The sequence below is a fragment of the Carya illinoinensis genome, chromosome 15 (assembly GCF_018687715.1).
Source record: "Carya illinoinensis cultivar Pawnee chromosome 15, C.illinoinensisPawnee_v1, whole genome shotgun sequence".
NCBI lineage: Eukaryota > Viridiplantae > Streptophyta > Magnoliopsida > Fagales > Juglandaceae > Carya > Carya illinoinensis.
In genome coordinates, this window is record NC_056766.1 from 36,516,698 (window position 1) to 36,543,415 (window position 26,718).

The window sequence follows — 26,718 nt, forward strand, 5'->3', positions numbered from 1 at the left end:
GACTGCATTTCCCGACTGCAAAAAGTATTTCTCCATTCTGAAAGAGTCTCAATGGTTTAAAATGCAGCAAGTCCAAACTGGCAGTGAATGGTTATGTGGTGTGCGAGACTCTTGGCATTGCCAGCTCCAGCAGCTTTTAGAGCAGTATTGAGTTCTTGCCTAATCTAAGTCCAGCCAAACTCATATTCAATGTTCTATCACTCCTGCATGGTGTGGAGTGTGAACAATTTGTCTGCCTTTTCTCTGGGGGTTAAGCTGATCTAACTGTGTCATGGGCTTCTGGCTTCCTTACATGAGATTAAACAGACGGCAGCCAAACAAGAAACAGCTGCAAGACTTCTATCAGAATTTCACTGACAAACAATGGACGCTGCACTTGGCAATAGATCAGTATGACAGTATCATAGGATTAAAAAAATTGACTAAGAAAGTATTGAATATATTTTGAAGAGGGGCAAGATCTGCGTTTGGGAGTATGAGAGGCAATACATGTTGCAAAGAAATTATACGTTTTTACATTATCAGGGATTTTTTGAGTAGATCATCGGCGTCAATCATTCTTGGTAATTGTTGTCCTCTAGAAGTAAGAGAAGAAAGAATACAAAAGCCAGATGCATTGCCAAATTCTGTCACAATGGATGCATCCATATGTAGAAACTAAGTGACTGAGATTAAATCCAAAAAATGGATCAACTGCTGGAGAAAATGCAATGATTAGACAATCATGCACGAGAAAAATACCATAAAACACAATAAAATTAAGCAGCTATAGCTACAAACTAGACAGAAAATCTCTCGTCTCAAAGCTTTCACGGTCAATGTTTTTAACAGAAGTCTAAAAGGCAAAATATGTAGCCATTGAAGAGGTATGAAGCAATCTCGTAATAGATGATATGAACAAACCAGCAAAATGACATTCACTACCTAAAATAACACCCAAAGGCATTTCTAGAATTTAGGCAAATCTAGCAAAAATAAAAGTGAATGCAGATTCACCGCAGCTTAGTGGGTAGTAGCAATATTTCTCGTACTTGTGTAGACAAAATATCTTGCAGATTTTCAAGCAACGTTAGCATTATAAACTTGGTTCTGGTCCGTAAGTAGAGGGGAGCGAAGAAGGGAGTCCTCAACCCTGGCAGTTTCCCTATGAATGAACAAGTTCTTTTCAGTGAATCCAGTTTCAGATGAGGTCCAGAAAGACAGGCTTGGTAGACTCCAAAACCAGATGAATGAGTCAAGATTTAGCGAGTAGCAACAATTCAAACAGTATAAATCAGAAGATTCAAAATTATTATATTTAAAAACATATATCTGCTCTTCAAGATTCCCAGCTTGAGATTCTATTGCATCAATATAAATAAATATAAATAAACAAAAGATAAGTTCTTAAGCTCATTGTTTCACAAACTATTTTAACATCAAAACATATCGTAATCGTTTTAACCTACCAAAATGCTTCAGTGACAGCCTTTCAATTCTGATATTTTAGGTAACTATTACCAGAACATTTGCCATAAATCAAGAGTGGCACTTCAAAACATCAGGCATAGTTGACAACCATAAGCAAATCTAACGCCCAAGGGCCAAGATAATCTCTTCAAATATTCTTTTCAGTGGGAATTTTTTTTATCTTGCTGTCTTCTTTAATGGAAAAAGAAGACAGCTTTTCAATTCTGACATATGGGTAATCATGGCCAGAACATTTTGCTACAAGAGCAAGAGTAGTACTTCGAAATTCCTGGCATAGTTGACAACCATTTTCAAGCAAATCTAATGCCTAAGATAAGAACATTTTGCTACAAGAGCAAGAGTAGTACTTTGAAATTCCTGGCATAGTTGACAACCATTTTCAAGCAAATCTAATGCCCAAGATAAATCTTCAATTTTTTTTTTTTTTTTTTTATTGGCACTGGGTGTCCAAGAACAATGTCCTAATTAATCCAAGGGGTGTACAGACCCTCAGCAAAGAGTTTCCTGCAAGTGCACATCAGGTAATTCAAGGAGAAAATCTCCTAGTCCAATGGCCCCTAGAGATTGTTTACACCTAATGGGATTTGAGCCTTAGACCTAGGGGGCAGCATTCCCCCAGCCCAAGGCCTTTACCACTTGAGCCAACCCCTAGGGTTATAATCTTCAAAATTTGCTTTTGAGTAGGAATTTTTTCCTTACTGTCTTCCTTCTTTAAGGAACAACGCTATATCATTTACTTGGCATTTAATATGTACCGTAAGACTGATACTTCCAATTCAATTAACCATATCAGTATCCATCCCAATCATACAAATGACCACTGGTGTCCTGGTCTTGGGGTATCGCTTTTGACAAGGCTTTTTTGCTATTTTGAGAACCAAAAAGAATAAAAAAATACTATGAATAATTTAAAAGACTCAATATTGTAACCAAATATAGTATGATATAGCATTCCACAGTACTTACGTAGATTGATGAACCGATTCCACATCATTGGAATTTACGTCCTCCATGAACTTTTGAATCTGTTGTGTAAAACAGCCAGTAGTGTCCAAAAAATAGAGAATAAATGGCATTATGCAGCAACACACGAACATGGGTACAGGTCCAAAGATCCAGAGAAAGAGAGGGAATGACACATAATATGCTCGCAAACCAAGCGACCAAAACAAGCTTCCCCTGTTCAAGTTTCTTGCAACATACTCAATAGAATCCTTTTTATCTTTCAATGCAGGGGCCGTAACCATGAAGCTAACGTGGGCAAAATATCTAACAGATTGCATATAACAAAGAAAGGCAACAAGGAAGCACAGCAAAATAGAGAAGTACTTGACTGAGAAGACAGTCTCACTGGTATAAGTTGATTTTGATGCTGCGCCAGGACTCGTAATTGTGGTGCTCACAACAACACTGATGAGTGAACAGAGTGTGATTGCTACAGTTGCCAAGAGTGTAGATGCCATAATGTTGTTACGAATTGTTTGAACTGCCAAAACTCCATTCTTCATAGGATCCTGAAAATTATGCAGTGAGTTTTGTTCTCAGATATTGCCCATTCATTAGGTGTTAACATCAGTCACAAATTTTATTAGGACTGCTGTGTAGATGCTAGAGCGAGCATTCAGAAAGTTTTTGATGACAATGATTTTCCAAAGGAAATTTATCAACTTGTCAGGAATCATAAAAAGTTTGGCCAATACTATGACACAATCATAAGCACCAAACCAGAACCAATTAATGAATGAAATAAATAATAATGTAAAATGAGTTAAGATAAGTCCATAGTTTCTATTTAGTTTCTTTCCAGTTCCCAAGCATATCCAAACATTCTCAAATAGCCAACCAATTGAACTTTGGTACGCCAACCATATCCAAACATTCTCAAATAATGTCAAGGAAGACTCTTCCGACTCACCCTTACAAAGTAAACAGTAAATGTCGGTTCCTGCGCACTTCACCATCGGAAGTTTCCATATACGGAACTGGTTAAATCGTTGGCTTTTCACTAGAGGGTATGGCCCCAAATGATTGTTGAGGTGTTGAATCTTGGACCTTGAAGGGAGTGATACGCCAAGACCAAAGCCTTCACCACTTGGCCCAACCCCTTGGGCCAACCACATCTAAAATGACCTGATTAGGTACTCGTGCCTTAACTCTAGTACAGTAATTGTTATCTAGTGATATGGTAGAAATGCTTGGAAAAACTCAGCCAAATCCCTTCATTTGACATGGCTGAAGATCTATAACAATAATTTCCTCCACGTCCAGTTATTTGCCATTGATGAAAAAGTGCAAAAATAATGTCTTTTCAGTTTAAAACCCCCAGGCCATTAATCTCTTCAGTCAGCTGTTGTCTCCGCTCTTCCCTCACCTATGCAAATGATTTTGCTTATGAAAATGCCAGGCATATATTGCGTTATACTTTCTTTTGGCGACTACAAAATTATGGTGACCCAATAATGGCTAAAAGTCATTGCTAATGTCCAAAGGTGACAACGGAAATAAAGCATTTAGCTTTTTGCCAAAACAAAAAAGAATAAAGCATTTAAAACTGTTTAAGATAAGCCTCAAGGAATTTTCTTGAATTCATAAATAACTCCCAAAGATATTCAAAAATCTAAGATACGTATTCAGTTTTCGTGTGAATCTAGCAGCAGTTTCATGGTCAGAACCATAAATTACACACGCACAGACAGCGAGAGAGAAAAAGGGGAGAGAGGACTAACATTCATGATGGAGAAGACCCATGCTTGCCTACACTCGGCATTGAGGCCAATGACAGTTCGCCTGGGATTAGACAGTATAGTGATGAAAAGCCAGACATGGTATACTCCCATCAGCAGCAGACCTGAGGGCACCAGCACATAGTCCAGGAACCGCTCCTGCATATTCTCTCGATCTCAACCACCCAATCCCACTTCAGTATCTCTCTGTAACTTCTCTCTTTTTCTCCAACATCTCCCTCTCTCTCCCTCTCTCTCTCTCTCTCTATCTCTCCAAAGCAAGAAACAAACAAACGAGATAAAAACAAGGCGTTGAAAACTTGTACCACCGGCTGGACACTTGCTGAGACAAACCTGTCGTACTCTAACTATGTATAAACCAGTGGGAAAATTTATAAAAACTGATAATATCACATCATTAAACTATCCAAAATTAATTTTTCCAAAGACCAGACTTTATGTCCTTGCCAATGAATCTTAAAATGAGTAAAATGATAATAGTAATACTATTTATAATCTATTTTTTTATTATTTTATTATATAATATTAGATTATTAAAAATTATTTATTATATTTCATTTATAAATTTATTATTTAATGTCAATCAAAAAATAATAAAAAAAAAAAGATAATGAATAAATTTTTTCAAATGAGAAATCATATTTACCGTTTTAGAGCACTAGCAATGGTTTATGTATCTTCATCTTTAAAATCACATCTTTTGAAGATTGATTTTGAAGATGAAGAAAAATTCCTACATTGGATTATGTATTTTTTGACCAAATAATAATAAAATATTATTATAATTTTTTTTCTCCTAAAATCTGAATATTCAACTCCACGGCACTCGGCAGCACCATTCAAACCCACGGCAGCTCCACGGTAGCTCCACAGCAGCTCCACGGCAGCACCATTCAGCTCCTCGGCAGCTCCACAGCAACAACCACCAGTACATAACCAGAAAAAACCCAAATCAGAAAAAAAAAATCCTCCAACCCACATCTAGAGACATGTAAATCCGAGAGAAAAAACCCAAATCAGAGCCTCAATAAATTGCACCGAGAGAAAACCGTGAAGAGCAGGGCCGTGAGCGAGAGAAGAGGCCGCCGTTGATGAAGAAACCACCAGAAAATTGTGGGCGTCCAAGAGAGAAAACAGAGCAACGAGAGACAGAGGGGTGAAATGGGTGCAAAGAGAAGAAGAGAGAGCTGTTCGGATGGAGAGAGAAGAAGAGAAGAAGAGAGAGCCGTTCGGGGATGGAGAGCGTTCGGCGATGGAGAGCCGAAAGAGCGTTCGGGCCTTCGGCGATGGAGAGAGAAGAGAAAAGAGAAGGAGGGAGATGGAGGCGTTCGGGGATAGAGAAAGAAGAGGAGAAGAGAGAGAGAGCAGAGAAAAAGAAATAAAAGAGAGAGCCGTTCAGGATGTTGAGAGAAAAAATAATAAAAATATTATTTGAAGAATGAAAAGGTGTTCTTCACGTTTGAATAAAGACTGTAGCTAGTTATTTATAATTTTAGAGATGAATAAACCAATGTGAATGATTTTAAGCACATATTCTTCAAATTTAAAAATAAAAATGAAGATGAAGAAGCCATTGCTGATGCTCTTAGACATTGTAAATCCAACGTACCTTTTTAAAAATATATATATAAATATGGGACATCATATTTTTTTAATAGTAAACTTTATATTTTTTTAATAAAAAATATATAAAATTTATGCAGTCTACAACTATATCTAACAATCTTTAGATCTATAGTACGTACCTTTGGCTATTAGATTCTCGTAATCTCATTTCTTTGGGTAAGGACTAGTAATATATTTACAAACAAGTATGCAAATTCGGGACTTAAATAAAATTTATTTTTTTAAGAAATTGATGTTAGCACATTAGTTAATATTAAAATAAGAAAAATAATAATATGACTATCAAATATCACTAAATGTACCTGCTTATATTTTTATTTTTTTATTTTTTTAATAATTAAGAAAGTGACGATCAATGAAATTATGTTTTTTTCTTAATGATTAAAAATGTTTAAATAATAATTAAATAAAATTAAAATTAAAGAAAAAACTCATTTGTAGTCGTAAATATTTGATAAACACATTTAATAATCACCTTATCATTATCTTTAAAACAAATTATAAAATAATTATACGAAATTATTATTCTCTCCGTAGAACCATTGGTGTCTTACTGTGGGTGGATCCCATAGAGGAAAACTAGTGTTCCCATCTTTAAAATATAAAACTATTTTTTATTTATAAAAATATTTCATAAAAATAAATTTACAAACTAATATAATTATATATAATACATCATATTTAATATATCATATTAAAAAGCTCATTTTACCATATAGAACATATCATATCTAATTTTTATTTCAAAAAACAAAATATCATATCTAATTTATAAATCTTACTTTTGTAAAGTTTATATGTGAATTTAGAATTTAAAAAAAAAAAATTGTAACTTTAAGTACTTGTCTTTTAGCAATAATTTTAGATTCTTCAGTGCACTTCAATAAATAATTTATTAAAAAACAAAAGTTGCGTCACTACTTGTCTTTTGGCAACAAGTTAATTGTTTTATTCTCAATTATTCATTATGGAATAATTGAGAGGAATGAAGTGGAGGCTAATCATCCAAGATAAAGGTCATGATTGATTGGCCTCAAACTAAGTCTATTAAATTCTTGAGAGGATTTTTTGGATTGATTGGTTATTACAAAAAATTTGTGAAGCAATATAGGTTGATTGGTGGCCCTTTAACTAATCTGCTGCCTTCCATTGGGGACCATCAACTACTCAAACTTTTGAAACACTAAAAAAAGCTTTTACTCTACCACCTGTCCTAACTTTACATGATTTTAACCATTTTTAATTGAGTGTATGCATCAAGTAGAGGAGTTGGAGCAGTCTTGATGCAAGGTGGAAGATCATTGGCATTCCTTAGCCCACCTTTGAGAGGGAAAGCCTTGGATTTATCTGTCTATGAGAAAGAATTTGTAGCCTTGGTGTTGGCAATCAAAAGGTGGAGGCCTTACCTTTTAGAGACTAGTTTGTCATAAAAACTTACCAACAAAGTTCGAAGTTTTTGTTGAGCAGAAAATAGGCACACCATCATAGCAGAAATGACTTAGCAAGTTGATTGGTTACGATTTCACAATTGAATATAAGAGAGACAGAGAAAATATAACTGTAGATGCACTTTCAAGAATGGATGAGATTAGTGAGAAGGAAGCAATATTAGCTGCCATTATTATCTTGGATCTTATGTGGCTACAACAATTTTTTACAAGTACTTTCTACAAACAAGCTTTTTAGGCTTCATGGTACTAGGTTGTGATTTAATTCTACTTACCATCTTCAATCAGATGGATAGACTAAAATTGTCAACAAGTGTGTGCAGCAATACTTAAAGTGTTTTATATTTGATAGGCCTGAGCAATGGAGTTATTAGCTGTCTTGGGCAGAATGATGGTATAATACCTCTCTACACTCAACAACTAAAGTTACACCATTTGAGGCCTTGTATGGTGTGAATCCTCCTACCTTATTACAATATGTGACTGGCACTAATCGAAATGAAGCAATGGATTGTGAGTTAAGATCAAGAGAAGAAATTCTATCATTGTTGAGAAAAAATTTGGCAGTAACTTAGAATCATATGAAGCAGCAATATGACACGAAGCATGTTCACAGACGGTTCCAAGTGGGTGATATGGTTGATTTAAAATCGCAAAAATACAAACAACATTCAGTGGGGGCTGTTGTCAATCCTAAACTGGCAGCAAGGTATTGTAGTCCCTTTAAGATACTACAGTGCATTGTATTAGTCGTATATAGATTGAAATTACCAGAGGGTTCAGTAGTACATCCAATATTTCACGTGTCTAGTTTGAAGAAGCATGTAAGTCCATTGACATATGCTTCCCCAGTACTGCTATTGCAGGATTCTCATGGTGCATTTAGAAGTGAACATAAAGCAGTGTTGCAAAGGAGAATAATTGTTGTTGATATAAGCCTTTTATTGAATTGTTGATCAAATGGAATGGAGCAGCTGAGGAGGATGCTACTTGGGTTCCTATAGAACGGCTGAGGTTACAATATCCAGACCTTGTGGACAAGGTTTTTTGAAGTGGGGTGAATTGTTATGAGTAGCAAGTGGAAAGGAAGAAATTTTGAAAAAAAGTTGGAAGCAAATGAAGTTGAAATGGGAGAATGATCGAGGGAAGGCTCTGTTATTTTGTTAGTTAGTTACATAATAAGCACGTCTTTTAATACACTATAATTATACTAGTGGCCATACTTAATTGTCATAATATACCAAAATGCTCTTATCTTCATAACAGAATGAACGATAAGAATTGTGTATAAAATGAAGGGTTCTGTAGATATAAATCATTGAACAAAGTTGAGTAAAGTGAATCTTGGAGGAACTGATCCCTCGAAGATCAGATTGTGAGTCATTTTTTAGTTTGTCCTTACATCATCGCATCCCCATGCCACCATCGTACCTTAGCCAACCCGAGGCCTCTGCCTCCTTTTCTCCCTCTACCTCATGGCCTTACCACCAAATGCAACCCACATCCCTTACCACGGCCAGCCCCACGAAACAACCCATGACCTTCTCCACTCCACACACAGTTAGAACACCAAACCCTATCTCAACCCTCTTCGATTCCACCACTGTGCATAGCCCAAACCAACGGTTTTTGACATCACGAGACCCTACTAGATAGCATGCAACAAGTTTTTTAGCCCCTCAGTATGGTATAATTTCTTTCTCTTTCCCTCGATGATTTATTATGTTGTGAAGCTAAAATTGGAATAGTGTTGTGATTTATGAATGGAGTTGTTTGTGATGTGAAGTTGTGATGTGGTTGTGCTTTGTGAAGTGTTGAGATGGTTGCGTAGTTGTGGAGAGTGTTTTGGGGTTATGTGATTTGAAGTGATGAGTTATTATGTAATGTGTTATATAATTGTGTTGTGGTTGTGTGTAGTGTGAAGCGATGGGGTTGGACGTGAGGTTGTGATGTGGTTGTGTAATTGAAGTGATGTGATTATTGCGTAGTTGTGTTGTGTGGCTGTAAGCAGGGATGGCTCAATACAAATTGAGGCCTAAGGCAGAATTGGAGTTAGTAATTCGTAATTATAATATAATAAAATATAAATTATTATATGGAATATTTTTAAAATTTTCAATAAAATGAGATTTTATTTAAAATCTTTAAATAAAGTTTTTTTGAATTTATATTGAATATTATAACTTAAAATGAGGCCTCAATACAAATTTAGCACCTCAATTTAGTAAGATCTTAAAAAATTATTTAAAATATAAATAATTCATTGTATTAAATATTAAATTTAGTATTACCAGGCCTTGCACATATTGAAAAATAAAAAAGTTATTTAAAATTTTATATAATGAAATAGTTTTATTTTTTTTCAAAAAACAATTTAAAAAAAATACCTCATTTTTAATTTTGGGGGTCTTATATAGAATGGGGGCCTAAGGCAATGGCCTAACTGGCCTTGCCATTGAACTGGCCCTGGCTATAAGTTGTGTGAAGTGACAGAACTATTGTGAATGTGCTCTGTGAAGTTATGAGACAACAGCATAGTTGTGAAGTGGTCAGATGCCATGTGATATGATGGAATCGTTGTGCAGTTTAGAAGATGGTTGTGAACTATATAAAGTGATTGGACATGATTGTATGTCATTTGGGTCGTGTGAAGTGTCGGTGTAAGCTATGTAGTTGGATAGGTAGTGTGAAGTGTTAAGTTGGGTGGATCTGAGTTAGGTGTTGATGTCAGTGTGTATGAAGCTTGTTGACACAAACTGATGTTTTAGTAAATCATATGTTGATCTTACGTGATAAAGAGGGTGAGGCCCATGTGTAAATTGGTTGGACGCATATGTCAGACAGATTTACCATATGTAATAGATAATCTATCTAAAGTATGAGTACAAAATGTTTAAACTTCAAAGTTGGATTGAAGTTGTGCATTATGCTTGATTTAGATTATAATGAAGTATTTATTAGATTATACATGGAGGAAGAGATATATATATTGACTAAGATTGAGATACATAACTTAATTGGTTTAAGTTATGCATCAGGATGGATGGTTCGATAGGAAGAGTGTAATGAAGGTAATAGTGTGTCTTAACCTTTAAAGTGAACCACTTTGAACCACTTTGGATTGAAGAGCATGTCTAAGTGAAGAAAGTCCAATTCTAGAGTAGTTTATGTAAATTCTAAGTTTTAGTTGCTTATGCACTTGAAGAGAATCATATTAAGTTATGTATTCATGTAGGTTGCCATCTAACACACACATGATTGGATTGCATGAAATAAAAATAGCATGGAGTGTATGTAAGTATTATATGTTCATACTCTTTTAGAGTTTTCTAAATGATATGAAATGAAAATGGAAATGAATGTTTCTCTTTATGATACTTTATGAAATGAAATGAAATGACGTTTTATTAAAGTATGCTATGTATTATTGTTTAAAAGTATACGTATATAAAGGCCTTTTGTGGCAACCCCTATTTATGCACCCCAAAGTAATATTTATATATATGTGAATGGATGTTATATGTAGACCTATTGTTTTTATTTTTTATGAAACAAAATATTGAGGTTTATGATTGATGCTTTGAAATGTTGTTTAAATGATACAATGAAAGTGTAGTTAAAAGATGTTATGAAATGATGTTTAAATAAGACTATGGAATAATTTTAAATAATGCCATGAAAGGATATTTAAATGATGTTTACTGATGAGGTTTAAACTCATGATTTTAAATAATGTTTATGAATGAAATTGACTGATGATTTAAATAAATAAAAAGGAAAAGACTAAAAGAAATGAAAAAAAAAAGAAAAAAGAAATGAGAGGAAATGACTAAATCATTTAATATATGAAAATACGTAATAGTCATGAATAAATGAATGAATGATGGTACTAAAAGATAGGGCAGATTGCAATATCGGGTAAGTAGTACTGGTAGTACACTCAGTGCTACAACTGACTAAAAGGGATTCCCAACCTATGGCCATGGTCGAAATTTGGGTCTAAAAGACTACTAACCCTAACAAACGAAACGTAACAGTATGTACTAGCTAGAGAAAAAGTGAAAAGAATGATTGAATGTATAAATGTTTTAGTTCTTTATGAATGAATGTACAAGCCATGGGAAATGTTTTACGAAAAATGAAAACATTTTTAAAGAAAACCTTACATTGTAATATTTTCAAATGAAATGAATGCTTTATGTAAAGTATGTAAATAAATGATGAATGTATAACTTAAAATCAATGTTATTATATTTTTACAGTATGAAATAATGCTTACTAAGTATTTGATTCATTTTATTTTTAAGTATGTCCCTCTCCCTTCCAGGGATAGAATGAGGACAAAGCATCAATACAAACATGGCTTAAAGAAAGAGCAACAGAAGCCTATGTGAGTTTTATGTAACGTATGAAAGTAGATTTTTGTAAAAAAGACTTTTGTTTTTAATTTAATGATTTCTGCTGCAAAACTCTCTCTTAGATTTATAAAGTAGATTTTTATTTTAAAGTTAGAATCTTTCATATACTGGGAAGGAAATGAAAAAAGTTTTAAAATGGTCAATAATTCTCGTCTCATTTTTTAAAATCATTTTCTAAAATCCCATCATAAGAACGGGCATTACAGATTGTAAAATTACTTCTACTATAAAATAGATCTAATATATCATATGAAGTGCTATTAGTTTTAAGTTTAGTTTTTTTAGATCTTTTTATAATTGTATTACTTCTCATTAAGTGAAATTTTAATTAATTCATAATAGTTTACTAATAGAGTAACTAATTTCTTCAAAGTTGAAAGCACATGGAATAAAAAGTTCGGTGAGTAATGTATGTGAATTAATCTGTCCAAAAGAAGGCAAATCAATATCTTTTTTTTTTTAAGAAGATAATAGTACCCTAATTTTATTGATAACCCTCACTTTTGGTAAAAGAAAACTATAGTTTCAAGACAAAGCAATGAAATTATTTTCATATTTAGCCTATAATTTTATGTATAATGAATTATAGAGTCGTATTCCATGGCTTTTTTCTTTTTGGATATGCTTATTCTCTTTCCTTTAAACCAAAAAAAAAAGAGCACTTGTTTCAAAAAATGAGAGGCATATAGTAATGTCTTTTTCCTAATCAAACAACATTTCATTAACATATAGAAATCGAGAGACAGGAGGAGGAGGAGGTGGGTTGTCCCAACAAATACTCCATTATAACAAACACAGTGCAAAAGTGAAAAATAGATCAAGTTTTGAGATTAAAAAAACTTGATCCCTACCCATTCCTTGCAAAGAGGGAGACATCTTAAATGATAGTTTTTTTTTTTTTTTTTTTTTTAAGTTTGCATAGCTATGCAAACTATGTCGCCACTGCTGGAAACGGTGGATATTGGTGGTGCATTACAGTTTGTTGTCCTGAAATATTCACAAAAGAGACTGGTCTCCCCTGCCTCAAGATCTTCGATTAAGGAAAGCGGAAACATAGTAGGATGACCGGCATTGAATGGCCCAAACCGCTGCTAGCCGAGTTTCTCCAGGTATGATTGTGACAGCACATGGAGTCCATGTGCATGTGAAAGTGAGATGGGGTGGTTCATATCTAAAAACTCTTGGGGCTAGTGAAACTATTGGTACAACATGTGTAGCCTTCATATGCATTTTGACAAGACAGTGCGTGAAAGGCATGCACGAGACAAGCTGTGTGAGGATCACACACCAAGATTTTCGCTATGGTTTTGCTTCATACTAGCAGATTGGCACATGAGGAGTTGCGTGGTGGAGTACATGTAGACAATTGATCGCCGGAATGCAATAGATCAGGCCTAAACCAAACCAATGGAAAGGAAAAGTTAAAAATGTTAAGAGAAAATCTAGTACAGAGTCCTGGATGGAAACCAAGAGATGGAACAACATAACTAAAAGAGGGACTTTTTCTTCTGGAGAGAAGCGGGACTCTCTTTCTAGAGAAAGAGAAGCATCCAGGCATATCATAATGAAAAATTATATTCATCGTCTTTATACACCGCACACCACACTTAATTTTATTTTTTTCTCTTACCAAACTATGGATGATAAGTAAAAGATTTTATTTATTTTTTTCTCTTACCAAATGTATATTATATGAATGATAAGTAGAAAAATTTAATTAGTTTTAAAAAAATAAAAATAAAATTAATTAAAAAAATAAAAATAAGTATGATGTGTAGAGACAGTGAGTAGCCAAGCTCATAAGCAATAATGTTATTATAGAAGTAATGTACTCTTTACATGTTTATTTATTGTTCGTTTCTTTGTTTCCATTCACGGCTGTGATTTTTTCGAATCCATTTGATAATTTTTTTCACTCAATTCAATTAATTTATTTTCTAAAATGTTCCTTTTTCATTCTTTAATGAAATCCGAAACGAAAAATGAACTCTTGTATTGTCCCAAATTAAACACTAAAAAGCAGAATTGGTTACAGCTTCAAACATTAGACCGATGAGTTTAACATAACCCCAGAGAAGGCAGAAAATTATTTATGGTCCTTTGCTAGACATGGGCAAGAATAATTTGCCTCAACCAAGAAGAGTATCACATTTCTGTTGTAATGAATAATGTGGTTGAGATTTTGAGAAAGGACTAGAAGCAAAATAAAAAACAGAACATCAAGATAGCATTTTCAGCAAAGCAAAGGCACTCTAGAGTTTATCAATGGCCATACATACTTGAAGAGATGACCTCGAACACACTTCAATTTCGCCTACAATGTTTCTTCTGCATTACTACACTGATGAGACAGGAGAACAAGCAATTAACTTCAAAGCAGCAGCTTAGTAACCAGTCTAGATTTGCCATCAGGCAGCAACTCTTCCAGGCAGATATTTGAAGAACCCAATTGATTAAACATAAGAATAGTTAGTATATTATACCATGAAATTTTCTGAGCTTGTACTTTAATTGCATCCATGCACTAACCAAAGAATAGCATTGCATGGTAATACCTTTTGTCCGTGTTGATATATTGTAAGGTGCATTCCTTTTAGCCCTCAATATAATGTATAAACCAGTCAAAGGTGATCATTTGGACCTCACAAGACTACTTCAATTAAAAAATTTATAATTTAACATCTGTAGGTGTTCCAAGAATAAATATAGATGAATACCTCAATTATTAACGCTACCGTAAAATTCATAATGATATGACTAACACCACCTGATATCAGTACCAGCATGTCCTTCCACAGGCAAAAATAAAGTCTGGCATGGCAATAAGGATTCATACACGATCATTAAAAGTTTTCATTGAACAGAGAGAGGAAAAAAAAAAAAAAAGGCTTCCGAAAGCATATAAGTTTCACCAATACTCTCAAACCCCAAAAGAATATCCTTTTGTTCCTTAGACAAAAATGTATCACTTTGACCCTAATACTTGCAGGCATGAATAGAAGTTCCAAACTGTTAACCAAACAATTCAAAGCACTAATGCAAGCCATGCAATTGAAAGTAAGAACCCAAACACTTAGACATGTTATATCCACTACAGAAGTTCTTAAATTTCATAAGAGATTACAAATTATAACAGTATCATGTAGTTTCCATCCGAACTTACAATGATTAAACAACTGAATCCATGTTGTTGCTCTTGGTAACTTGTTTGAGTGAATGACAGTGAAGATGCCGTGTAAAACTGCTAGTGGTGTCCAAGAAATATAGAAGAAATGACAGTATGCAACAACAAGAAAACATGGGTATGGGACCAAATATCCAGAGGAACAGAGGGAATGAAAGGTAGAATGCTCGCAATCCAAGGGACCAAAAGAGGCTTCCGCGATTCAGATTTCTCACGACGTACTCAATAGACTCTTTATCATTACTCCAAGTAGGTGTGGTAGCCAAGAAGCTAACATGGGCATAGTATCTAATAGACTGCACGTTGAAAAGGAATGCAAGAAGGAAACAAAGCAAGATACAAAAGTACTTGATTGAAGAGATCATAGACGTCTTATTGCCATAAACCAGCTGTGAAGTTGCATTGCTAGACTTTGATGTGCTACTGACATAAACACTGATTAGTGAACTGAGAGTAATTGCTGTTGTAGCTAACAATGTAGATGCCATTATGTTGTTGCGAATTGTTTGAACTGCCAAAACACCATTCTTTACGGGGTCCTGAAATGAATGCAGTGGAGTCACTTCTTGAAAGTACAGGATTACAACTACTTATATGCTAACATCCATTCTTACAGAAGTTATCTAGAATACAAGCACTTATTAATGCCAGCTTTCAGATAAACGTTGGAATTTAATATCAGAATCATTGGATTGAAATTGAGAAGCACTTTATGTGATCCACAAGTGATTTCTGTTGTAAATTATCCATTCAAGAGCATGATTGCACTCAGTTATAAAACCTCAAGCAGATTTCAATCAAAATTCACCTTCAGTGTCACCACTACAATGGTTTGATCAGATAAAAAAAAACTTCAAGAAGGATACAAAACTCCTAAGACATCATTTTCACATGAGATTCCTGTCATCCTGCAATTTAAACATGACTAAAACTTTATGCCAAGATGAATTCTTAGCATTCACATATTACCTCCGAAGTTGCCAAGCATATCGAAGAGCCATTAAGAAGCTAATCCCAACTTACCTAGCTTCAGAAGGCAATTGCATCTCAAATGGTCTATCTTGAAAATCTTTTGAAATATATAGGGAAAAAAGAGTACAAATTGGATTAACAGAACAGCATTCGAAATTAGTCTCTCTTTCCACCAGCTACAATTAGCATCCAAGACTATAATATTTTTTTTTTTCTTTCTAAGTTTTCCATCCACCTTTGGCCAGGAACTCCATTTAGCTCGGTTAAACTCCTCTGAACTCTCATCTAAAATACTTTTTCATTGGAAAAGAAATTCTCATATCAGATCGGTCACATGGAGCTCGCCTCTCTTTTTTTCTTTTCTTTTTTTCTCTTTATATTCATTATCCTTCCAAAATTCCTGCTGGTTACAGCTGCAGCTAGTATTGATTCCCACCTTTGTTAAAAGGGGCGGAGCTAGGAAAAAAATTTATAAAATCTCGAAAGTTTATTAAAATCTGCATTTTTTTTTTCTAAGGTACACCCTAGAAAGCAAAATATTTCTGGTTCCACCTCTGCTTATGAACAATTTTTCTTAAGCTTCTATGTGGAATTATTTTGCCAAATATATCACTGTCCAGTTAATGTTTCTTTTAATGTGCAACAATTGTGTTTGACTTCCAACATGAGCACATTAAATTAACAGGCACACTCCCTTAATGACTTGGAAGGCAACAAAAAAACCTCATCAGGAAGTCACTGTGGAGCATATGACATTAGCCAACAAAAGCGATGAAGTACTGCTCTGGAGACTGATCATAAGTCTTGCACCAGGAGGATAAATTTATCAATTTCTTCTAAATGTTCTCAGTTTCACAAAAACAATATCGTGTTTAACTCCCATGCTTACAAGCCTACCTTTGAGCCTAAACAAAACTCCCTCCCCAACCAGAGAAACCATTAAATCTAAATCATAGCCCACGGTGAGGGAAAAAAAAGGTACAAAACCCAAACGTCTACTCCCTTTAGCAGCCACTTATGCTAAACTGTAATGGATCTCCCCGATATGACCCAAAATTTCTTTCAACTCACTGATTTTTTTCTTAGTTGAACCATACAAGCATGACCCAACTATCGTGTAAAGACTTGGGAAGTGTAATTAGAGTCACAATCTATCAAATAGAGCTCTCAAACAAGGTTTTTGTGTCTTCGATTCCATCATCATCTTGAACAGTGCCTACGTGATGCAACAAAAATTGTACGGAAAGCTCAAAAAACCCTTTAGAATCAAAGCCCCAACGATATTCCATAATCCTTTTTGATGACTAATAATTTCATTAATAGAAATCTAGGCGAAGCCCAAGTACGCAGGACACAATATGTCAGAATCCTAAGGGTTTTATAATGTGAATAAGAGAAATAGATAGCATCATGCCCACAACTACAAATAAAACTTCCAAGTATACACACACACACACACACACACACACACAGAGGATGAAGAAGAAGAAGAAGTGCTTAACAGTCATCACGGAGAAGACCCAATGGTGGCGAGACTCAGCATTGATGCCAATGACGGTTCGATTGGGAAAGTGGAGGATGGTAAAGATAAGCCAGATATGGTATAATCCCATCAACAATAGACCCAAAGGTACCAGAACATAGTCCAATTGATCCTCTTCCATCCTTTCACTCTCCGAGCCCTATCTCTCACGGTGCAGAGGCAAAGAGTAAAGAGATCAGTAGAAGATGACAAGCAGCTACAACCGGTGGCAAAAGTCAAACAACTTTGAGGTTTTTTTTTTAAGTTCTTCTTCTTTCTTTAATGTAAGAAGCAACATTTTCTCATTTTTCTGGGCCCAACCCAAATTTTGAGGTTGACATTACTTTGTTAATAACTAATTTTAGGGTTGAAATTATATGCTCATAGTCATGGATATCTTTTAAATTTCCATCTCAATGTTTACCTTTCAAAAATATTCTCATTTTTTCATAGTTTCATTCCTTTTTACATGTGATAAGTATTGAACTGACAAGATTTTGATTATTTTAGCTTAAAAGAAAAGACACCCTTACGATTTTAAGAATGTTATGTTCCTATATTTTGGGTTGCAGTCAGAATCATATCATTGTGATGAAAATGGTAGGGATAACTATTTTAGAAAGAAATTGAGTGATAGGATTCATCTATACGAGATACCCTAGTAGATGGACTGAGTAGGACTCCGCCAACCACTACAGAGACATAGAATCATGATTTTTTAGACCTTTTCAAATTCTAGAACTTGATGAGAAAGCAGCAACACATTAAAGAGATTTTTATGATAAATGTTTGATCTAAAAACAAAATTCTTGGACAATAAATTTATATATCGATGTTGCTTAATAAGATGATCTATTAAATTGTAAAATTATTTTTATTAGAAAATAAATCTGATAAATCATATTATTAAACCATATAAGTGTATAGACCTTTTTATATAAGATTTTGTGTATGGTACTTTTCAATTTCCAGGTCAACTATACTAAAAAATGATTAATGTTTGAGCTTTTTTAAAATTATAATGAATCCCAGCTTATATTTTGCTACAGGCCACACACCACCCTTACTTTAAATTTTTTTTTTTTTTTGTTATATATATATATAATTATAGTTTGTTCAGCGTAATGTAGCGTGTCTACCTACCAACTTGAAAATAACCATTCTCATTAGAGTTTTAAGGTCTCATTTGCAACACAACATATTTAAAATATTCTCATATATTTCTTTTTCAAACATTACTTAAATACAAACCATTTTTTAATTTCAAATATTTGACATTTTCATCTAATCATTATAATTTTCTCAAACTTCCAAACAAAAAAAAAAAAAAAAAAAAAAAAAAAACTACTTTTTTAAATTTCAAAACAAAAATAATATTCAAATTTTATTTTTATTAAATTTTTTTCACTCTCATTTTTTAAAATTTAATAAAACATTTTGATTCAAACCATTTTAAAAGAAAGATCTTTTAAGTATTCGAGCATATGTCCAAGAAAGAAATAATAAATATAGCTCCACTTTATCCACTCTCTTCAGAACCTAATAGATCCAAGGCAAAGCAAAGATCTTCATAGAGTGAGAAAACCATCGATCTGTACGGTATATGGGGGAGAGAACAAGAACCAAACAAGGAAGAAATTTATCCAAACAAAGTCTAACACGAACGAAAACTAAAACATTTCAAGGGAGAGCTGAATCATAAACTTCTCAGCCAAATAGGCTTTCATAGTCTTTTTACTATCTGGAAAAGTTGATATTTTCATGTACACATAAATGAAAAGAGACTTTGTTTTGAACTATTTAATTATTATTACAATCTTCTAATATACATACAACATCCGAATAACTGCATCACACCGGCTTGGCTCCAGACCCTTTCATGAGGTTTTGCCGGTAGCTTTTGGTAAGGTAGTGAAACTCAGCCTGCAAATTAGAGCATAAAAATATAGAAGTCACAGTAAAGAAGAGGCTGCATCAAATACTCCAAAGCACTACCACTGCACTCACTTTATCTTTAAGTTAAATAAAGTTATAGAAAAAAATAAACAGAGAATGATCATTTCCAGGTTAGAATTACCATAACATTCTTATCAATTTTCTCATAAATATTGATTGCTACTCATTATCGCTTTGAAAGAAAGATACATACCTGATTAGTGGCTTCGAATGTATCACAGGTGCAGGAGTCACATTTGACAATGCCGCCACAAGTTCAGTGGGCTTTGCAGAGGGGAAAAATGAAAGGAAAATGAAAACAAGCAAAAGAAAAATGGTAAACACTGTCAGAAATGCCGCACTGGTTATTTAACATAAAGGAACATACCTTAAGAGTAATAGCTAGATTAGTCAAACTAAAGCAACAGTTACCACACTAAATAATCTATATAACAGTGGGGACTCCACATCAAAAGAAGCCAGAAATAAGCTAGTGCAGCTTGTTTGGTTAGTGCTAGTTAATGTAAATTGGAATAATACCTATATCTGCTAATATTTGACACCAGAAAGCTGCTGTCTGAAAACCAAAATAAAATTTTATACAGGTTATCATTTCACTTATCATTCTTTCAGAGCATAAGAAATCTGCTCTTTTCGATAAACAATATTTGGGCAAATGGTAATGAATTCGGATATTATGGAGAACTTAAGCCTTTCAAACACTACATAGACAAGCAAATCATTTTCATCCAAGTTACCATAAGCCCAATTATAAAGTTCTACTTTTTCCAAGTACTTAAAATGTGTGCTTGTTCTACATATATATATATGTATGTATGTATGTACTACCCTCGAGGTCAAGCATTCAATGAGCATGTTTCACCCATTTCCAATATCGACAAACAGCACATGTGGACAAAATAGAAATAAGGATCTACAAGGAGAACACAATAGACACATCCATGGAAGCAACAAAAAGTTACAAAGTTAGCAAAAAAATACCTCAAGCTCTTCTAAGTTCTCATTGGAATATAAACCACCAGAAGAAGTGGATCCATTGCTTGAGGTTACTTGCACCGCCACTGCTGCATTTGCTGACGAAGACTCCACAGGACCACCTTTGATGTTTCCCTTAAAACCTTTATCCTGATCTCCATATTCAAAATCATTTTCAAGCTCATCAAGTTCTTCTGAATAAGTTTGATGGGATAGATATGGACCAGACGTTATCTTCTCAATTGCCAGCTTCTCTGCTTCTCCAGAGCTTGTTGCATCAACAGTAGCAGTAGCTTGAGTTTTATTGTGCGGATTGCATTCCACTGATCCATTAGCTTCAACATTTTGAGAAGAAACCTCCACTAGATTTTTCACATTTCTCAAGCTGTCTGGTATATTATTCTCATATTTCTCTCTCCCGGATTCCTCTAACCTGTGGCTATCCACATCATCACCTTTAATGGAAGATGAGCTAACAGTGCTCAAAGGAGGGCTACCCTCGTGAACTTCCCCAATAGATGGTGGCACAGCTAAGCGCTTGGCGTTTCCCAGGTTAGTCTCAAAACCATCATCCACACGCGCTCTCTTCCTTTCATTATCTGATACATTTGTAACTGTTTTACCTTCACCGGAATCTTGAGCACGTCCAGAAACTTTCAGTTCTAAACTCCTCCTACTGTCCCAAGTTACTTTAGATGGGCGAGAGGGTCGGATCCCACCAGGAAATACAAAGTTGGGTATACTCCTGCGTTTTACATGAGATACACAGATCTCCATTCCAGGCTTCCACAATGAGTACATCATGTTCACATTGTGTTTAAATTCCTCAACGGTTAACCTTATATCAAATTGTTCACCTTCGTTCACTGGAACTCCTTGTTTTCGCTGCAAACCCATGAAGTAGCAACAATGGAAAGCTCTAGACCTGTCTGAAAAATCCCCTGGGTGTGGATGGCACTGAATCTTGTTATAAGTATGCCTCTCAATCTGAATTACACAAAATAGGCTGCATAAGGAATCTATACACTGACAGCAACAGGAAAAAAGAGCAAAAGGTATATACATCTGGAAATAGCCAACCACGAAAAAATAGTTTACACCTTCAATGTTAGCTGGCGGAGGCGAGACTCAACCCAGCCTTTCCATTTTTTTAGATCATCAGCATTTTCTGCAGTAACGTCTATTTGTAGGTAATTCTTATATGCTTCGAAGAATGGATAGGGCTCAAAAAGTGTATCCCAATCAGCATTGCTTGTCTCCATAGCCTGCAAGCACTAGCCAAGCTCAAATTCCAAAAGTAGTAAAGTGAACAATAAAATAGTAACTTTATGAGTAAGTTGATTCAACAAGGAGGTCAACTAAAACACAATAAGCAACTAGGTGCTTGTGTGTGCACATAATCAGATCAATAAAATTACTGTGAAGCAATTACTGCCTAACCTACATGTCCCCAAAATTGAGGCGAAATATATCACAAATCAAATCATTGAACCATACCTCACAAATATCACTACCCCTCTGAAACTCCTCCGACATAATACGCAAAGTACTCGACGACACATTGTAGCTAGAATTCATGCAAGGGTAAGCAGGAGTTATTATTGGCATCAAATGGAACCTGTCTTTAGGATTTCTTCTAGGATCCCAAACTTGAAGTCCAAGAGATCCCTCTTCAATGGCACAGAGCATTACTGGATTTGGCCAACGCCACTGAGTATAGACCCTAAAGAATCGAGAAACTAACATATTCGGCAGTGCATTGGGATATAGTTGGCATATTCGAGCAACCAGCAATGCCCAGTTTATACCGCCAAGAAATCCTGAAACCTGCACATTAAAGAGTCATGTTCTGATAAATGAGAATGAATAGTAAGAGATACAGACTAAAACAAATCACACCCTACATTGGAGTAAACACCACGACATTTTGCCCACAACCTCATGCACCTCAAAGTTGTGCGGAAATTCTGCACTTCAGAAAACAAGCAAGCAATTAGAGATGGTAAAACCTATGGAAAACTTCAAACATAGAAACTCAGATACACAAATTTAGGAGAGCAACGGCCACCTGAATATTTGGAACCAAACGCAAAATTTGGTCAGTGACTCTACAGCCATTGAGACTACGAACTGTCTGTTCATCTGCATTCTGTAGTATCGAGTCCTGCGATATATCCAGGTCCTGCAAAAGAATAACATGTTTAAAATAGAAACACATAGAAAGCCAATAGATATATACTTTTAAGCACCAAAAAAATCAAAATATGCTAGTTTTCTTTGGATCCACCCAAGGGTCATCCAGTCAATCCTACCATGAGCAAGCTGTATATTAATTTATTGCATCCCTCAACATAACCTAAAGATTAATATCTACTCTCAGATTTGTTGGCCTGAGAGTAAAGGAAACTTTTGCAAACAGGCCTTCTGAAATACTGGTTACCTTCACCTTTAGAAGATAAAATCCCCGCCCTGGCCGAGTGTCTTCATGGTCTTTCAAAGAGCACTCAATCACAGTCTCAAAAGGAGCAGCCATCTAAAGACAACTGTTATTCTGTCCATTCTCTTCCAGAGTTTCATAATAGAACTTAACCCATGTACATGAGATGAGCATTTCCCTGCCATGAATTAATCACAGTACTTCTACAGAAAAGTTGTCACTTGCTAGGCCCCTATTCTAGTCTCCAACACTCCACCCATCCCATCTAAGTAGAAGAAAATAACAGTTGCATTGGCCTCTAGCCTCTAGAAAAAAACAATAGGGTTTGGAGTTTCAAATGAACATGAGGCATGCAAACTATGGTTTAAAGGTAATACTCATTTTAGCACACTCTTCAAGATGATAGGTTTAAATGCACAATTTAAGGTGGTTAATTGAGGCTCTACCAAAATCTCAACACCAGATATTATTTCCAGTATAAGAGAGATGGAAAAAGAAAGAAAAGTGGTATCACACACAATTAAGGAATAAGGATATAACTTCATTCTCTTTTTTTTTTTTTTTTTTCCTTTTTTTTTCTTTTTATTCTTTTTTAACTTTAGGCAACCTAGCTATATGGATGAGCAATTCTTCTTCTCATCTCATGAGTAGAAGATTAAATATTTCTACAATGTTTTAAACACTATGGCTGTTACAACTAAAGCTATATCAAAATTAAGAAGCATATTACTAAACAAGATCTATTGATTAGCACAGCATACATTTTGCAAAGAAATACTATTGATTGTGAAATAGTTACTAAAGGGATTGATTGGTTGCTCAGGAAATTCTAAAGCCAGACAGGTAGGTCACTGGTTAACTTCATTCAGAGGACTCACAAACTTACATTCAGTTACATGATCTTAGTAAAATGGCAACCCTGTGACATTGAGATCTTGATGGGCAAAAAGCCCAAATTAGAATCTCTCTTACACAATCTAATCCACATTGGCATGCTTGCCAAACCATACAAATGATGCATGGTCTCTACAAAATTAAGATATTCCAATTTTCCTTACACAACTTCCAAAATGATACAAAACAGGTGGCCAAAACTTAAATAAAGGAAGCAAGTGCAAAAAAGAGGGTGGCCATGATGGATCCAGTTCTTACTTCAGGAATAACCCAGAGTGACAGTCTTGCGTACAGAAGGTCTATGGAAACTCCACTGAACTTAAATTTCATGACCGGAACATGAGCATCAGGCACGGGGTGCAACTCTGTTACTTCTGGCATCTCCAACAGCATTCTATATAGCTCGCCAAAGAAATCGTCCTACAGCCAATTTAAGATAAATCCATAAGACAATGCCACATAGACAAAAAGTAAAAGTATGTTGCACCATAAATAGATGAAACAGGATCTCACTTCTCTTGTAGCATGTCTAGGTCCCACACAAAGTGTGTCAATATCTGCACCAGGGCCATGCACCTAAAAAAGAAAAAACAAACAAACAAAACCGGAAGTAGGATGAACCATAATTCAAGGAATAACAAAACATAAAAAGCATAACTGAAAATATTTTTGAAATTGAAATCAGTGTATCATACTCCTAGCCGATAGGAACCAAATGTGAAAATCTTGGCGTTTGCTTCTTGCACGAGTTGTTCATTCAACCCCTTCGATCGACTAATTGTTTTGACCCAAATCTTTACAATCTACATAAATATTTAACATCAGCATCGGCATTGATTCAGAAACACAAACTCACAGATACCCTCGTGAAATCCCCAAGAAAATGTAGCAAAGGAAAGGCAGTAAAGCAACCAAATCACACTCCCTGGCTCAATCTGACCAGGCTTAATTTTTCGTAAGCTTAAAACCAATACACAACACAGAAATAACCAATGTATCAACGCAACAACTAAGTTAGACATTCAACCTGGTCAAGCCTTCCAAGCACTTCCTCCCTACTCACAGCCTCTGCCTGATTCTCATACAATCCAGCGTCTTGCAAATACTGAGCAACACATAGACCACAATTCAGAGATTTTATTAGCCAGATTTCAAAACCAAGCAATTGGCCAAACTAAATGTAACCTAGAATACACAAAGAGAACCTTTTCGAGTTCTCGGGTCTTGATCACATCATATTCAGTCGGTCCACCCAATGAAATTGGTTCTGTGATGCCTAACCTTTGCCCATTATTGCGATTCATCAATCCAGGGCTTCCCATCTTTGTATATAAATTGTCACAAATTTTATCTTTATTTTTTTCCTTTTTTTATTTCTTTTTTCTTTTTTTGACAAAAAATGGGATGCTCCGAACAAATATAGATAATATCTCACAGATTTTTCTTTGTATTCTCTCCTTTTTTTCTCCAATGAAAATCAAATCAGAACAAAATGAAATCAAAAACACATAACAATGAAATAATCGTTCACTTTACAGTACTGGGTGGAAACAAAATCGAAAGCTACAAACAAATTGGAACCATAAAACTAGAAAAATATCCAATCGATCAAAGTCCAAAATTGGGTTGTCTCATACGACAAGCTGACCATCGAACATAGTACAACAAAGCCAACTCGGGGCAAGTTATTGAAACAAAACCTAACCCTAGACGAAGAACAACACAAGCACACCGAAAAAAAAAAACAGAGAGATTCCGCCGAGCGAGATCAGAAGGCCAAAATCCCCAACGTCTTTTTAAAAACCCGTGAATGCGGCGGCTCGTCTGCCGCTGCCAGCAACCGAGTCTCCCAAACAATGAAAGCGATAGATGATGAGATAGAGTGATAAGGGAATTTTCTGGGGTTCTGTTCTTTTTCCTGTTTTTGGCGATGGAGAGAGATGTGTGCGACTGGTTGTGACGGTCGGATAAAACAGAGGAACCAACGGCAAAGAGGTGTAGCTAGCAGTCCGGTTAATCAACAAACCTATCCCTTTACTTGCGTAATTGAGATTTTCTCCGACCCGATAAAATGATTTCAATTTTATCTCTACTTATATATAAGCGAGGATCATCTACAGTAACTTTTCCCATTTCGTTTTTAAACCTTGAGTTTTATAAGATTTGTCTTTTTGCCCTTTATCTTGTTCTTATGTGTGTCCATGTGTTTGGGATTTAATTGTCATCGTTAGTTAGAGCTTTATGGTCATTTTGTTTGGGTTAGTATATTTGTTTTTTGTTTTGTTTTTTCTTCATTTTCGATCGTTCGTCTCTCTCCTTCATCCCTTCGGCTCCTTTGGATTTTTCAATTCTCTCTTTCTTTTTTAACTCTATCTCATCTTCTCCGACCGTTTCTTTGATCTTGCATCTTGAGTTTTCTTGGTTTTTGGATGTTGGTTCTGGGTGTGTTTGTTTTGGTGTTGCTTTCGGTTCGGTTCCTTTTGATTTTTTAGTTCTCTCTTTCTTTCTTTGCTCTATTTCATCTTCTTCGACCTTTTCTTTGATCTCGCTTCCTGCATTTTCTAGGTTTTTTTATGCATCTTCTCCGACAGTTTCTTTGTGGGTTTTTTTGGATGTTAGTTTTTTCAGTGTTGCCTGTTGATTTTTAGTTCTCATTGTTTGCGGTTTTTCCGAGCATTCGAGAATGGAGAAAAATTATTTTTTTCCACTCTTTGTGTTTCTGTTTGTTGCTTTTTTCGGTGTTGGCTGTTGATTTGTAGTTCTCATTGTTTGTGATTTTTCGGAGACTTCAAAACGGAAGAAAAATGATTTTTTTCTACTTTTTGTGTTTCTGTTTGTTTATTTTGGTGTTGCATTCAGTTCTGTTCTTTTGGAAAGGAAAAAAATGATTTTTTTCTAATCTTTGTATTTCTGTTTGTTTGTTCTGGTGTTGCTTTTGGTTCGGTTCTTTTGGGTTTTCGGTTCTTTTTTTCATCTAGCTCTATTCTGTTTCATCTTTTCCGACCGTTTCTTTGTGGGTTTTTTTGGATGTTGCTTTTTTCGATGTTGGCATTTGAAAAGGAAGAAAAATAA

General features: G+C 35.0%; 3 protein-coding genes across 10 annotated transcripts; all 3 read right to left on the reverse strand.

Moving 5' to 3' along the window:
• Window positions 1–697: 697 nt before the first annotated feature.
• LOC122297338 lies at window positions 698–4,477 on the reverse strand. Of its 3 annotated transcripts, XM_043107378.1 has the most exons (4): window positions 4,197–4,477; window positions 2,800–2,984; window positions 2,437–2,649; window positions 698–1,144 (listed from the first exon to the last, which is right to left on the reverse strand). In XM_043107378.1, exons 1-4 carry the CDS (start codon window positions 4,356–4,358, stop codon window positions 1,060–1,062), a joined length of 645 nt encoding a protein of 214 aa, XP_042963312.1. In that variant the 5' UTR covers window positions 4,359–4,477; the 3' UTR covers window positions 698–1,059. The 3 variants fall into 3 exon arrangements, with proteins under 3 accessions (XP_042963312.1, XP_042963313.1, XP_042963310.1); XM_043107379.1 differs by lacking the exon at window positions 2,437–2,649; XM_043107376.1 differs by having other exon boundaries at window positions 2,437–2,984; window positions 4,197–4,476.
• Window positions 4,478–12,390: 7,913 nt separating this feature from the next.
• Window positions 12,391–17,655, reverse strand: LOC122296566. 6 transcript variants are annotated; one of them, XR_006238597.1, is made up of 4 exons: window positions 17,365–17,655; window positions 14,870–15,429; window positions 13,986–14,047; window positions 12,391–13,100 (listed from the first exon to the last, which is right to left on the reverse strand). XR_006238597.1 is itself a non-coding variant. In XM_043106372.1 (3 exons), the coding sequence occupies exons 1-2, from the start codon at window positions 17,524–17,526 to the stop codon at window positions 14,875–14,877; spliced, it is 717 nt and encodes a 238-aa protein (XP_042962306.1). In that variant the 5' UTR covers window positions 17,527–17,655; the 3' UTR covers window positions 13,720–14,047; window positions 14,870–14,874. The 6 variants fall into 6 exon arrangements, 3 of the variants coding, with proteins under 3 accessions (XP_042962306.1, XP_042962305.1, XP_042962304.1); XR_006238596.1 differs by having other exon boundaries at window positions 13,986–14,102; XR_006238595.1 differs by having other exon boundaries at window positions 13,986–14,127.
• A 1,421-nt stretch (window positions 17,656–19,076) lies between these two features.
• LOC122295373 (nuclear poly(A) polymerase 1-like) lies at window positions 19,077–25,733 on the reverse strand. Its single transcript, XM_043104378.1, has 12 exons — window positions 24,852–25,733; window positions 24,674–24,751; window positions 24,342–24,449; window positions 24,160–24,222; window positions 23,905–24,066; window positions 22,384–22,497; window positions 22,220–22,282; window positions 21,813–22,142; window positions 21,416–21,580; window positions 20,322–21,302; window positions 19,534–19,604; window positions 19,077–19,307 (listed from the first exon to the last, which is right to left on the reverse strand). The coding sequence occupies exons 1-12, from the start codon at window positions 24,966–24,968 to the stop codon at window positions 19,262–19,264; spliced, it is 2,298 nt and encodes a 765-aa protein (XP_042960312.1). The 5' UTR covers window positions 24,969–25,733; the 3' UTR covers window positions 19,077–19,261.
• Window positions 25,734–26,718: the final 985 nt, after the last annotated feature.

Coding starts and splice junctions, on each gene's coding strand:
- LOC122297338 (XM_043107376.1), bottom strand. CDS start 4,358: ATGCAGGAGCGGTTCCTGGACTATGTGCTGGTGCCCTCAGGTCTGCTG. Junction 2,985..4,196: donor GGGTCTTCTCCATCATGAAT/GTTAGTCCTCTC, acceptor CATAATTTTCAG/GATCCTATGAAGAATGGAGT. Junction 1,145..2,436: donor GAATCGGTTCATCAATCTAC/GTAAGTACTGTG, acceptor GTTCATTCATAG/GGAAACTGCCAGGGTTGAGG.
- LOC122296566 (XM_043106372.1), bottom strand. CDS start 17,526: ATGGAAGAGGATCAATTGGACTATGTTCTGGTACCTTTGGGTCTATTG. Junction 15,430..17,364: donor GGGTCTTCTCCGTGATGACT/GTTAAGCACTTC, acceptor CATTCATTTCAG/GACCCCGTAAAGAATGGTGT.
- LOC122295373 (XM_043104378.1), bottom strand. CDS start 24,968: ATGGGAAGCCCTGGATTGATGAATCGCAATAATGGGCAAAGGTTAGGC. Junction 24,752..24,851: donor AGACCCGAGAACTCGAAAAG/GTTCTCTTTGTG, acceptor TGTGTTGCTCAG/TATTTGCAAGACGCTGGATT. Junction 21,303..21,415: donor TCCGCCAGCTAACATTGAAG/GTGTAAACTATT, acceptor TGTGTAATTCAG/ATTGAGAGGCATACTTATAA.